This window comes from Anolis carolinensis, chromosome 5, assembly GCF_035594765.1.
Source record: "Anolis carolinensis isolate JA03-04 chromosome 5, rAnoCar3.1.pri, whole genome shotgun sequence".
Taxonomy (NCBI): Eukaryota; Metazoa; Chordata; class Lepidosauria; order Squamata; family Dactyloidae; genus Anolis; species Anolis carolinensis.
Window position 1 is genome coordinate 13,199,649 of NC_085845.1, and position 12,898 is coordinate 13,212,546.

General features: G+C 40.9%; 1 protein-coding gene across 3 annotated transcripts in view; it reads left to right on the forward strand.

Annotated features, from left to right (window-relative positions):
• Positions 1-4,901: 4,901 nt before the first annotated feature.
• The window catches only part of septin11 (septin 11), a 139,319-nt gene continuing 131,322 nt past the window's right edge, over positions 4,902-12,898 (forward strand). For 2 of the 3 annotated variants that reach the window (XM_062981332.1, XM_062981333.1), the window contains exon 1: positions 4,902-5,068. In XM_062981332.1, coding sequence (XP_062837402.1) covers positions 5,042-5,068 — 27 coding nt within the window. In that variant the 5' untranslated portion in view covers positions 4,902-5,041. The remainder of the gene's footprint in view (positions 5,069-12,898) is intronic. The other variant, XR_010006370.1, reaches the window with a different exon arrangement.

Below are 12,898 nucleotides of genomic sequence, written 5' to 3' on the forward strand. Positions count from 1 at the left end.
AGCTAAGTAGTAATTTCTTAAAGAGGAAATGTCAAAAAGTGGTCATAAAGCCATGTTTAAAAAATGCTTAGACACAGATAATGTGAGCACCTAGTGATTTCAAGTTAAGGTAGACATGTGTAAAATGTTTTGAATCATGTTGAGCTGACAGCATCCAGGACACTAGTATAAAAGACAAAGAACAAGTGTGACTTTGTATGCCTGCCATAGCCTTTTATTGTCTGTTTATTGCCTTTGGATGCTTCTGTAAAAATTCTATATGAAGTTGAATTAATGGCTTGTTCAGGGTGGAACTCGTCACTTCCAATCCAGAGTCTATCCAGGGCTGCATCGTTAAATATACTCTTGGGTTCTTCCGACTCTCAGACTCCATTCAAGAACTTTGAAGTGTTAAAAAACCCTTCTTCACTCAGCTGCCCCAGGCAATAGATCTGAGTGTCATAAGGAATAGCAGAACAACAAAATATCTCTCCCTTCTTTCTGCCCGCTGGGTTATATTCCATACGGATGTTGTCCTGGAAAGTTGAAATGAAGAGGAGCTGTGCATGAGCGCACCAGTGCTCCCATTCTGAGTATCAGCCACACATTCCAATAAGGAATGTATGAGGGGGGATCGTGATGCATTGTCTCTCGTGGTTAAATATGCAATTCTGTGCTGGCTCAGATCCCTTCTATGAAACTGCAAGTAGGGCTGACCCAAGATGCTTTCCTGCCTGAGGTGAAGCATAAAAAAAAAAAAACATATATGCCTCACCTATAGAAAGGTTATGATCGTTCAATCTTTTTTCAAGAGTAGTGATAGAAAGTCATTTGATGATGGTGCCAATGGAATAGTGATTCTGTTCTGGATTTTGCTCTTATCTTTAAACTAAACTACAGAATCGTATCTCCACAATAGGTTCAGCATCCCAGTGGGTTTCCATAACTGATCAGTGACTCAGACCTTTATCTCTAGAGTATTAATAGGCCAATGCTCAAACCACTACATCAAGCTGGCTTTCTAACCATCCTGAAACCCATCTTGATTGACTGGTGCAGAAGGACAATAGGCAAGATACATATAATAATAATAATAATAATAATAATAATAATAATAATTTATTTATACCCCGCCACCATCTCCCCAACGGGGACTCAGGGCGGCTTACATGGGGCCATGTCCAGAACAATACAATATAACAGAATATAAAAGAATAACACATTGAGCAATACAATAGATAATAATATACATATACATATTACAGTAACACCCTTTATTATGTCATTTTAAAAAGCACAGCAATGTGTGCAAGCTTCTGGGATCCTTAGATCTCTCCATTGGGCAAAACATTACAAAAACCAGGCAGCAGGAAGCTGGATGGGAGGGCAGAGATAAGACTCGATCTTCCTGCAATCTGCATGTTGACTTGAGATGTCACTGGGAGTCTGCGCAGACTCTCAAAAGAGTTTTATCAGGTGATGTGTATATTTGTGGCTTTCAAGTCTCTTGTTGGTTTTTGACAACCCCATGAATTTCACAGGGGTTTTCAAAGGTAAAGAATACTCAGATGTGGTTTGCAGATTCCTCCCTATAGCATCTGATATTCATTGGCAGTTTCCCATCAAAGAGCTAACCAATGCAGATCCTACTTAGCTTCCAAAATCAGACAGAATCTGGTGCCTTTAGGTCTCGTTTCCAAGTGATGTGATGGCATTATGTTACACCTCGACTGCTCCAGCTAGACTTTCAGAGAAGGGGAAAGCAGCATTTGAGTTTCCTTTTAAATTCTGTAATAGAATATTCACTTGGCTAGTAAAACAAACGTGGGCAAGGTCCTGGGGTCTCATCTGCCCAAGTTGCTTTTTTGTAGCACTAGATATCCTTAGACTTTTCTGAATACGATGTTGCATTCAATGATGCATAGTATCATTGTGTAATTTACACCCAACCTAACAGAGTTATGGATTTATACCCATACCATTAAGGGCATAAGGAGGAAGAATAGAAGTCTAATACTTTTATTATTTTTATTTTTAAAATTTTTCTTTATATATGTATATATATATTCTTCGTTTTTCCTTTCTCTTCTCATACACATACACACACACACACACACACACACACACACACACACTATTATATATATACTAGCTGTGCCCGGCCATGCGTTGCTGTGGCGAAGTATGGTGGTATGGGAAATAAAGTATTGAGGAATTGGTGGTCGTTAAGGTAAAGGGTGCTGGCCTGTTTATGTTGGATAAGTGAGAGACTACTGTATATTTATAATCTTATATTATCTGCTTAGAACTGGATTATATGAGGCCCCTTCTACACAGCTGTATAAAATGCACACTGAAGTGGATTATATGGCAGTCAAGATAATGCAGTTCAAAGCAGATAATATAAGATCATAAATGGGTTATATAGCTGTTTGGAAAGGCCTTGAGTCTACACTGCCATATAATCCAGTTCAGATCTGATAATCTGTATTTTATAGCTAGTGTGGAAGAGGCCTAAGTGAAGCCTAACTGTGCCTGTCCCCTGGGCTGAGTGGGTTGCTAGGAGACCAAGTGGGCGGAGCTTAGCCTTCTAAGCGGCAGCAATTGGCTAAAAACAATTATTCATATCCCTCTAATTAGGACTTTATTTTTCTTTTCTTTTTGTTGCCGGAACCTAGAGGCAAGGATGGTGGATTGTGCTGCCAAATTTCTAGGTTCTGCGGCTTGTACTTTTGTTGTTTAGTGGGAGGGGAGGACACCATTACTCATATATATATATATATATATATATATATATATATTCCTATTATCTTTTTAATTCTATTTTATTTTTGGATTTTGATGAACTGTCAGTGTGGGTTTTATTTAAAAAAATCTTATTCTTGACTTATTTGATCTTTTCACCCACCTTTCCTATCAAAAAATTGTTCACACGCTTTTGCTGTATTCAGTATTTGAAACTTTAATAAAAATTTCTAAAAGAAAAAAAAATGATGCATACCATTGAATACCAAGGTTAGGATCATCCAGTGGTTCTCAACCTGAGGTCCCCGGATGTTTTTGTCCTACAACTCCCAGTTGGGAGTTGAAGGCTGATTATTCCCAACCAGGCATGAGCAAAGTTTGGCCCTCCAGGTGTTTTGGACTTCAATTCCCACAATTCCTAACAGCCTCCCACAATTCCTACCGGCTGTTAGGAATTGTGGGAGCTGAAGTCCAAAACACCTGGAGGGCCAAACTTTGCCCATGCCTGGTTGAGAACTTCCATAGCAGGGTTGCTGTATGTCTTTCGGGCTGTGTGGCCATATTCCAGAAGAATTCTCTCCTGACGTTTCACCCACATCTATGGCAGGCATCCTCAGAGGTTGTGAGGCAATGTTTGGGTGGATGCTGTTGATGTGGTCCAGGAACTTGCTGAGTTCTTCCTCTCCAAGGCTCCAAATGGTGAAGGTGTCATCTACATATCTGAACCATACAGTTGGCTTTTTTGGTGCTGTTTCTAGGGCTTGTTTTTCAGAGTGTTCCATATAGAAATTTGCTACTACTGGGCTGAGAGGGCTCCCCATGGCCACTCCATCTTGGCTGTGGCGCAGGCTGGAGAGCAAGCCAGCTGAAACCAGCTGCAATGAATCACTCTGACCAGGAGGTCATAAGTTCGAGGCCCTGAATTAAATCAAGGAAGCAATGGCCCTGAGTGTGCAAGACCTGTGTAGGGCTATAGATGATGGAGTGACTTAGAGGTCTCCATTATGGGGTCACCATAAATCAAAGTTGACTTCCAAGTCACTTAACTAAACTGATGTTTTAACTTGGGGCCAGAACAAAGCAAAACATTGGTAGAAACTCCAATGAAACTCTTGAAAAATGGCATTGTACAAAAGGAGAGCCACATTGGACAAGAACCTCTCTCTTATGCCATTCCACATCTTCTGGTTCTGGTTTAAATGAAACCTGTTCAAAAACATCTTCTGGTTCTGGTTTAAATGAAACCTGTTCAAAAACAGGCCTGGGCTGTGGCGCAGGTGGGAGAGCAAGCCAGCTGCAATTAACTGCATTGAATCACTCTGACCAGGAGGTCATGAGTTTGAGGCCCCTCGGAACCTATGTTTGTCTTGTCTTTGTTCTATGTTAAAAAGGCATTGAATGTTTGCCTATACGTGTAATGTGATCCGCCCTGAGTCCCCTTCGGGGTGAGAAGGGCGGAATATAAATACTGTAAGTAAATAAATAAAATAATAAATCTTTCTGTTCATAGAATCCATTGTCCCACTGAAAGTAGCTAGTGGTGAGGCAATGGTGAAACAGGGCTGTGATGTCTTCTGGGAAGTTTTGTTTGATTAGTGTGAGGATGTCAGCTACCGGGACCTTGGTAAATAGGGACAGCACATCGAAGCTGATCAGTATGTCCTTGGTGCTTGGTGCTCACAACCTCTGAGGATGCCTGCTATAGATATGGGCGAAACGTCAGGAGAGAATACTTCTGGAACATGGCCACACAGCCTGAAAGACATACAACAACCCTGTGATCCTAGCCATGAAAGCCTTCGACAACACAACTTCCATAGCATTGAGCCTCAGCCCTGAAAGTCGTGTGGATGTCCCCTGAGAGGCATGAGAGCCCTCTGGGCGCATCTGCCTCTTCACGTTGGGCTCTGGCTGGGAGGCTTGTGTCTCTTGGAGAGCTTCTCTTCCTTCCAGCCTTGCAGAGCCTCCTTCTTGGGGGACCAGGGGCGACTTCTGCCGGCTTTCCCCAGGCAGGAGGGGAGTGGTCCCTTCTCCTTCCCTTCCTTCCTTCCTTGGAGCCGGGTGGCCATGTTGCGGCGGGGAAGGGCGAGGGCGGGCGAGAGCCGGGGCTGCTGCCTGGGAGGGGGGTGGAGGTGGTAGAGGAGGAGGAGGAGAGGAGGAAGGAGGGGCGAGTGGGGAAGGAAGGGCTGGAGCCGGGCAGAGAGAGAGAGAGAGAGAGAGAGAGACGGAGAGAGAGACACGCCGCCGCCTCCTGCCTCCTCCGACCAGCCTGAAAGCCTTGCCAAGCCCCTCTTGGCCCTCCGACCCCGCAGGCAGCATGGCCGTGGCGGTGGGGAGACCCTCGGTGAGTCTTTGGGGAGGGGGCTCTTTTGTTCCACAGCAAGGCCGGGCATTGGTTGCAACCCATAACTGGTGGCTTGAGGGGCTGGGCAAGGACGAAAGGAAAAGAGACAGAGCCGCTTGTTGCTTCCTTCTCGGCTTGTGCTTTCTTTTCCTCGGAGGGTCTCTTTGCAGAAGCCTCGGGGTCTCCTTTTCCTTCCTTCCCTTCATTCATTGCAAAGGCGGCTCACGAGGGAGGCGCGTGGGCGGCAAAAGGAAAGGCCGGCGTTGGGTTTTTGGGGGGCATTCAGACATTGCGCGCCTTTTCCTCCTCTCCTTCTCGCCTCTTGTCTTCCGAGAATCCCAGATCTGGAAGAAAAAGACCTTCAGTCTTGCTATACAGAGATCCAAGCCCTCCCTAAAGGAGCAAAGCCTTGGGAAATAGAAACCCCAGGGCAGGATTGTGAGTCTGATTCTCCCAGGGCGCAAACCCCCTGCCTTTCATGGCTTGAAGGAGCCCGCCCATTGAATCCATGGGGTTTAGGTCTGTCTTTGACTTGCCAATCAACAGTTCCTTCCATGGGTCTGCTATGGCCAAGACTCCACAACAGGATTTCAGAGAAAATGTGTTGTCGAAGGCTTTCATGGCCGGGATCACAGGGTTGTTGTACGTTTTCCGGGCTGTATGGCCATGTTCCAGAAGTATTCTCTCCTGATGTTTCGCCTACATCTATGGCAGGCATTCTCAGAGGTTGTGAGGTATGGATAAACTAAGTAAGTTTATCCATACCTCACTTACTTACTTAGTTTATCCATACCTCACAACCTCTGAGGATGCCTGCCATAGATGTGGGCAAAACGTCAGGAGAGAATACTTCTGGAACATGGCCACACAGCCCGAAAGACATACAACAACCCTTTCAAAGGAAATGTTGCCAGAGGCTTAGAGTTAGAATATTCCTGAGGATGACTACCAGCATAATCTGTTTTGATGAGTGATTCTATGTTGATTGTACAGAATCATAGGATTCAGAGAGACCCCCAAGGGCCATCCAGTCCAACCCTCTTCTGCCAGGCAGGAAGACACAATCCCAGCTATCCAGCCTTTACTTGATAATCCAGTAGAGTCTCACTTATCCAACATTCACTTATCCAACGTTCTGGATTATCCAATGCATTTTTGTAGTCAATGTTTTCAACACATCATGATATTTTGGTGCTAAGTTTGTAAATAAAGTAATTACTACAGAGCATTACTGCATATTTGAACTACTTTTTCTGTCAAATTTGTTATATAACATGTTTTGGTGCTTAATTTGTAAAATCATAACCTAATTTGATGTTTAATAGGCTTTTCCTTAATCCCTCCTTATTATCCAACATATTCACTTATCCAACGTTCTGCTGGCCCATTTAGCTTGGATAAGTGAGACTCTACTGTAATAAATACAGTAGAGTCTCACTTATCCAAGCCTTTTATCCAACTGACAAAGAATTCTTCCCACACCCTGGACTTTCCACAGATATATATATAAACCTTCCTTACTTAGTTTCTCCATACCTCACAACCTCTGAGGATGCCTGCCATAGATGTGGGCGAAACATCAGGAGAGAATACTTCTGGAACATGGCCATACAGCCTGGAAAGCATACAACAACCCTGTGATCCCAGCCATGAAAGCCTTCGACAACACATTATCCAAGCCTTGCTTATCCAAGTTTCTGGATTATCCAAACCATTTTTGTACTCAATGTTTTCAATATATCGTGATATTTTGGTGCTAAATTCGTAAATACAGTAATTACAACATAACATTATTGCCTATTGAACTGCTTTTTCTGTCAAATTTGTTGTAAAACATGATGATTTGGTGCTTAATTTGTAAAATCATAACCTAATTTGATGTTTAATAGGCTTTTCCTTAATCCCTCCTTATTATCCAAGATATTCACTTATCCAAGCTTCTGCTGGCCCATTTAGCTTGGATAAGTGAGACTCCACTGTAATAATAACTTTGTGTAGTCGAAGGCTTTCATGGCCGGAATCACTGGGTTGCTGTTAGTTTTCCGGACTGTATGGCCATGTTCCAGAAGCATTCTCTCCCGAGGTTTGGCCCACATCTATGGCAGGCATCCTTAGAGGTTGTGAGATTTGCTGGAAACTAGGCAAGTTTCTAGGGGTTTATATATCTGTGGAATAATGTCCAGGGTGGGACAACCCATTGTCTATTGGAGGCAGGTGGGAATGCTATAATTAACCACCTTGGTTAGTATTGAAAAGTCTTGCTTCAAGGCCTGGCTGATTCCTGCCTGGGGTTATCGTTTGTTGGGAGGTGTTAGCTGGCGAGGTGATTAATTGCAGTTCTTTCTCCCACCTTGGACCTTCCACAGAAATGTTATGAGCACAATGGAGGAAAGGGGTAGAATTAACTATATGAATTGTAGAGATGGTTTTTTGTAACAAAATGAATAGAAATGTAATAAATTAATAAAAAATGGAATGTCAAGAAGGAATGCTTCTGAAACATGGCCATACAGTCTGGGAAAACTCAAAGCAACCCAATAATAACTATCTTTATATCCAGCCCTATCTCCCTAAAGCAGTGGTTCTCGATCTGTGAATCCCCAGATGTTTTGGCTTTCAATTCCCAGAAATCCTAACCGCTGGTAAACTTGCTGAGATTTCTGGGAGTTGTAGGCCAAAACACTTGGGGACCCACAGGTTGAGAACCACTGCCCTAAAGGAACTTGGGGTGGCTTACAAGGCAACAATAATCAACAAAACATAAAATACAAAAAAACCCTAGCCAAAATTAATAAGCAGCACAAATTAACTTAGAAGCCTCCGGAGAAGGAGACACAACCCCCTTCTGAGGGCTCTTCCGCACAGTGATATAACCCAGAATATCAAGGCAGATAATCCACAATATCGGCTTTGAACTGGATTATATGAGTCCACACTAGTTCAATGTGGATTTTATACTGCTGTGTGGAAGGGGCCTGAGGCAGCATGTGCCTCTGCTGAACATCTCTTACTGTCAAGAAGTAGGTGGGATCTCTTAGCCTGCAGTTTGAGTCCATTACTCCCTTGTGTCTTCGCCTCCAGGGCAGCAGAAAGCAAGCACGCCACCTCCTCAGTGTGACATCCTTTCAAACATTAAAACATGGCTATTGTGTTCCCTCTGTCGTTCCCTCTGGGTTCTGAATTTCCAAACCTTGGATCATTTTGGTCACCATCTCCGGACACATTCCGGCTTTGTCAATATCCTTTTTGAATTTTGGTGCCCAGAATTGGACACAGTGTTCCAGCTGAGATCTGATCATAGCAATATAGAGCAGTACTATTACTTCCTTCAGTCTAGACACAAGACTCCGATTGAGGCAGCCCATAATCGTATTGGCCTTTTTAGCTGCTCCATTTCATAGTTGACTCCTGTTCTGCTTGTGGTTGACTAAGGTTCCTAAATACTTTCACATGGACTTTTTCCAAGCCAGGTGTTATCTATCTTGTATTTTTGCCAAGTGCTGCACAATATGTCTCTGGAACTATACAGGCAGGGTATCCTTTCTCACTTTGTTATAGGCTTGGTTCCTGACTCCAACATAGCTCATTATGTACATGCATTTATTCCAAAAACCAAAAGAAAAAAAATGTTAAATGCTTCTGGTCTTAATCATTTTGGATAAAGTATATTCAATCTATCTTTGCATATGCGTAATGAGATATCTTGATTATGGGAACCCAGGGATTTATTATTATTATTATTATTATTATTATTATTATTATTATTATTTTATTATGACACAGCAAACAAGATAGATATGCTGGATTTCATATCACAAAATCACAAGTCGAACACTTCCCAAGTGTCTAGGACTGTGTGATGTATTTTCGGATGATGCGTGCAGATCCCAGTAGGGTGGCCTTTTGCAGTTGGCAGATCGTGGTTTTGTCAATGTCTATTGTTTCCAAATGCTGGCTAAGATCTTTTGGCATGGCAGCCAATGTGCCAGTCACCACCGGGACCACCTGTACTGGTTTCTGCCAGAGTCGTCGTCTTCTTCTTCTTCTTCTTATTATTATTATTATTATTATTATTATTATTATTTAAGGATATCTGTATGTGGATATACATACATAATGAGCAACTAGAACACAGAACCCAAGTCTAAGATTATTTATGTTACATATAAATCTGCTATACATACCTCGAAGCTAATCTTATATGCAATGTTTTGAATTATTCTGTGCATGACATAAAGTACAGTGTACATTGAACCACCAGAAAGTGCTACTCTATGAGCCATCCACATGGATACTTATGGGTTTTTAGAGCACTTAGAGGATTTCCAGATAAGTAATACTGAAATTTTACTTCTTTTTTTTTTAAACAACCCCTCAAGCAAGGTTTTGAAAGTAGCAAAACACTGGAGGTTTGTCTTGTTTTCCAAAAATAGATTTTGCTGGAAGGAGCAAAAGGGAGGAGAGACAGAAATGGGAGGATGTGCTTCTTGCGTTGTTCTTAGGGAAGGAAATGTCTAATATCTGTGTAGTTGCTGTTGGAGAAGGTTTGGGGATATCTCTTGGTATTGGGACATGAGGAAATGTGGGCCATTATTATCGCCTCCTTTCCTGCCACCCTCCATGTGGTTCCTTTAATAGACTGAGCAGCTGTTGGATGAACTTAAAAATCACAGCATGTGGGTAACAACCCTCTGCTTTTTCAAAAGCAACCTATGCATGAATCAGCCAAGGTACAGTAATGTGGCTTCAAGCACGTGGTGGACTTTAGTCCAGGAAGACAAGGGTCATTGTAAATGAAATAGGGGTGTGTACGATTGTAGTAGTGCAATATCTCTTTAACTGCCAAGGATCCAGCGTAAAGGATCCCTGTATTTGTAGTTGGTGTGACACTTTGAATCTACTACCAGAGAGCACTGCTATAACTGTATGGCAGACATGGGCAAACTTTGGCCCTCCAGGTGTTTTGGACTACAACTCCCACAATTCCTAACAGCCGGTAGGCTGTTAGGAATTGTGGGAGTTGTAGTCCAAAACACCTGGAGGGCCAAAGTTTGCCCATGTTTGCTATATGGTAAAACTACAAGGTGCCACAAGAAGACTTTTTGTGTTCATCTAGCATTAGCCAAGAAAGATATTTGTCTTTTTTTCATAACAGCAAATCCACAAGTGATAATGAATGATACAGAGCAAGGACAAATTGTTTGATGAAAACATGGTTTATTTATGGAAACACCCTGGAAGTTTCCTTTCTCAAAGCATTTGGTGACTTTTTGCTGATGTTGAAAACTGGCCTTCTGTGTCCCCTACTTCATATTTTCCAAAATTGCATCCCTGAATCTTTACTTAAGTCCGTTTTAGAAATTGTCCCCCATTTCCCCTTTCTTTAATAAGGAAAAAGAAACAATAAAGTTGTGAAACTGAAAGTCCTTTGTCAGGGTTTACTAACCTTAAAGAAGCTAGTTAGACCTTTGAATTCCAGTCACAATCTTTCCCTCTGAAGTAGGAGGGTATTAATTTATATTAGAGTTGTCCTGTGTATACAAAACTCTGAATATTCTAAACAATTCAGTATAAATGCATAATCATCGCCAATAATAATATCTTGGATTATGGTTTCCCCTTACATTGTAAGGATGATTGATGTTGACCCACCAGATTAAGAATAATGTGTCAGAAGTTAATCTTTTGCTGTCTACAGCCTTATACTTCTGGATTACTGTATATACTCGAGTATAAGCCTAGTTTTTCAGCCCTTTTTTAAGACTGAAAAAGCCCCCCTCGGCTTATACTCGGGTGAGGGTCCTGGTTGGCTTATATTTGGATCAGCTTATACTCGAGAATATATGGTACATTTATTATTTTTCTCTATTATTGTTGCTACTATTACATTTATTTTACTCTATTTTTATTATTATTATTAATACATTTATTTCATTCTGATCTTATTATTATTATTATTGCATTTATTATTTTACTCTATTTATTATTACATGCATTATTTTCCTGTACAGTAGAGTCTCACTTATCCAACATTCACTTATCCAACGTTCTGGATTATCCAACACATTTTTGTAGTCAATGTTTTCAATACATTGTGATATTTTGGTGCTAAATTCATAAATACAGCAATTGCTACATAGCATTACTGCGTATTGAACTACTCTTTCTGTCAAATTTGTTGTCTAACATGATGTTTTGGCGCTTAATTTGTAAAATCATAATCTAACTTGATGTTTAATAGGCTTCTCCTTAATCCCTCCTTATTATCCAACATATTTGCTTATCCAACATTCTGCCGGCCCGTTTATGTTGGATAAATGAGACTCTACTGTATTTATTATTATTATTATTATTATTATTATTATTATTATTATTATTATTATTATGACAAGTATTATTTTACTCTATTATTATTCAAAGGATACATAAGCACATTTACATTGAAAAAGATGAGAATAATGATTTGATCAGAGTTGGACAGTCTTATCTTAAATTTGAGCTTTATGTAAATATTCAAAAACATTTAACCTACTGATGCCTCAATTAATGTAATTTTATTGGTATCTACAGTAGAGTCTCACTTATCCAAGCCTCGCTTATCCAAGCTTCTGGATTATCCAAGCCATTTTTGTAGTCAATGTTTTCAATATATCGTGATATTTTGGTGCTAAATTGGTAAATACAGTAATTACAACATAACATTACTGCATATTGAACTTTTTCTGTCAAATTTGTTGCATAACATGATGTTTTGGTGCTTAATTTGTAAAATCATAACCTAATTTGATGTTTAATAGGCTTTTCCTTAATCCCTCCTTATTATCCAAGATATTCGCTTATCCAAGCTTGTGCCGGCCTGTTTAGCTTGGATAAGTGAGACTCTACTGTATTATTATGACAAGTATTATTTTACTCTATTATTATTAAAAGGATACATAAGCACATTTACATCGAAGAAGATGAGAATAATGATTTGATCAGAGTTGGACAGTCTTATCTTAAATTTGAGCTTTATGTAAATATTCAAAAACATTTAACCTACTGATGCCTCAATTAATGTAATTTTATTGGTATCTATTTTTATTTCTGAAATGTACCACCCTCGGCTTATACTGGAGTCGATGTTTTCCCAGTTTTTTGTGGTAAATTAGGTGCCTTGGCTTATATTCGGGTCGGCTTGTACTCCAGTATATACGGTAATTTGTTCTCTCTGGCATTTATGCAAGAAAGTAAGAAAAAGAAAAGCCACCGGGGACTTAACACAGTTAAAATTTCAGGGCAAAACCTGGTGCTGAAACTGATGAGAAACAGACTGGTTTCTTGTGTATTACTTTACAGGAAAGTACCTTTTCGCCAATATTCCCCAGGAATTTTTGGAAAAGGGGGAAGTGCTTTGGTTATATAGGACTTGTACATATTCTATCCTAGTGGTTTCTTGCTGGCTTTCAAATAGGGGCACACGGGTAATAGGAAGTCTGTCATGTGGGACTGCATTCTTGGAAAGTTTTCAAACATCCTCTGTTCAAGCAGCCCGTGATGGTAACTGAGTACCGGATGGAGACTTAACCTAGCCCTCTCCTCCCTATTCTCCCCGCTTTCCTCCCCCAAACTTGATGCAACAGTTGAACAAATAGTTGTAGCATTCCCTGGGGATCAGAGGGAGGGTTGCCTGGAAAAACAACAGAAGCAGGAGGAAGAGGCTGTAAAAAACAAGGCTTCGGTTAAGGACGAGCGAACTATCATTCCTTGGGCATCTTCTCCCTGTCACCTTCTCTAAAGAGTTAAGGTAGAAAATTCTGCCAATAACTCAGGTCATTTGTTTCTTAACAG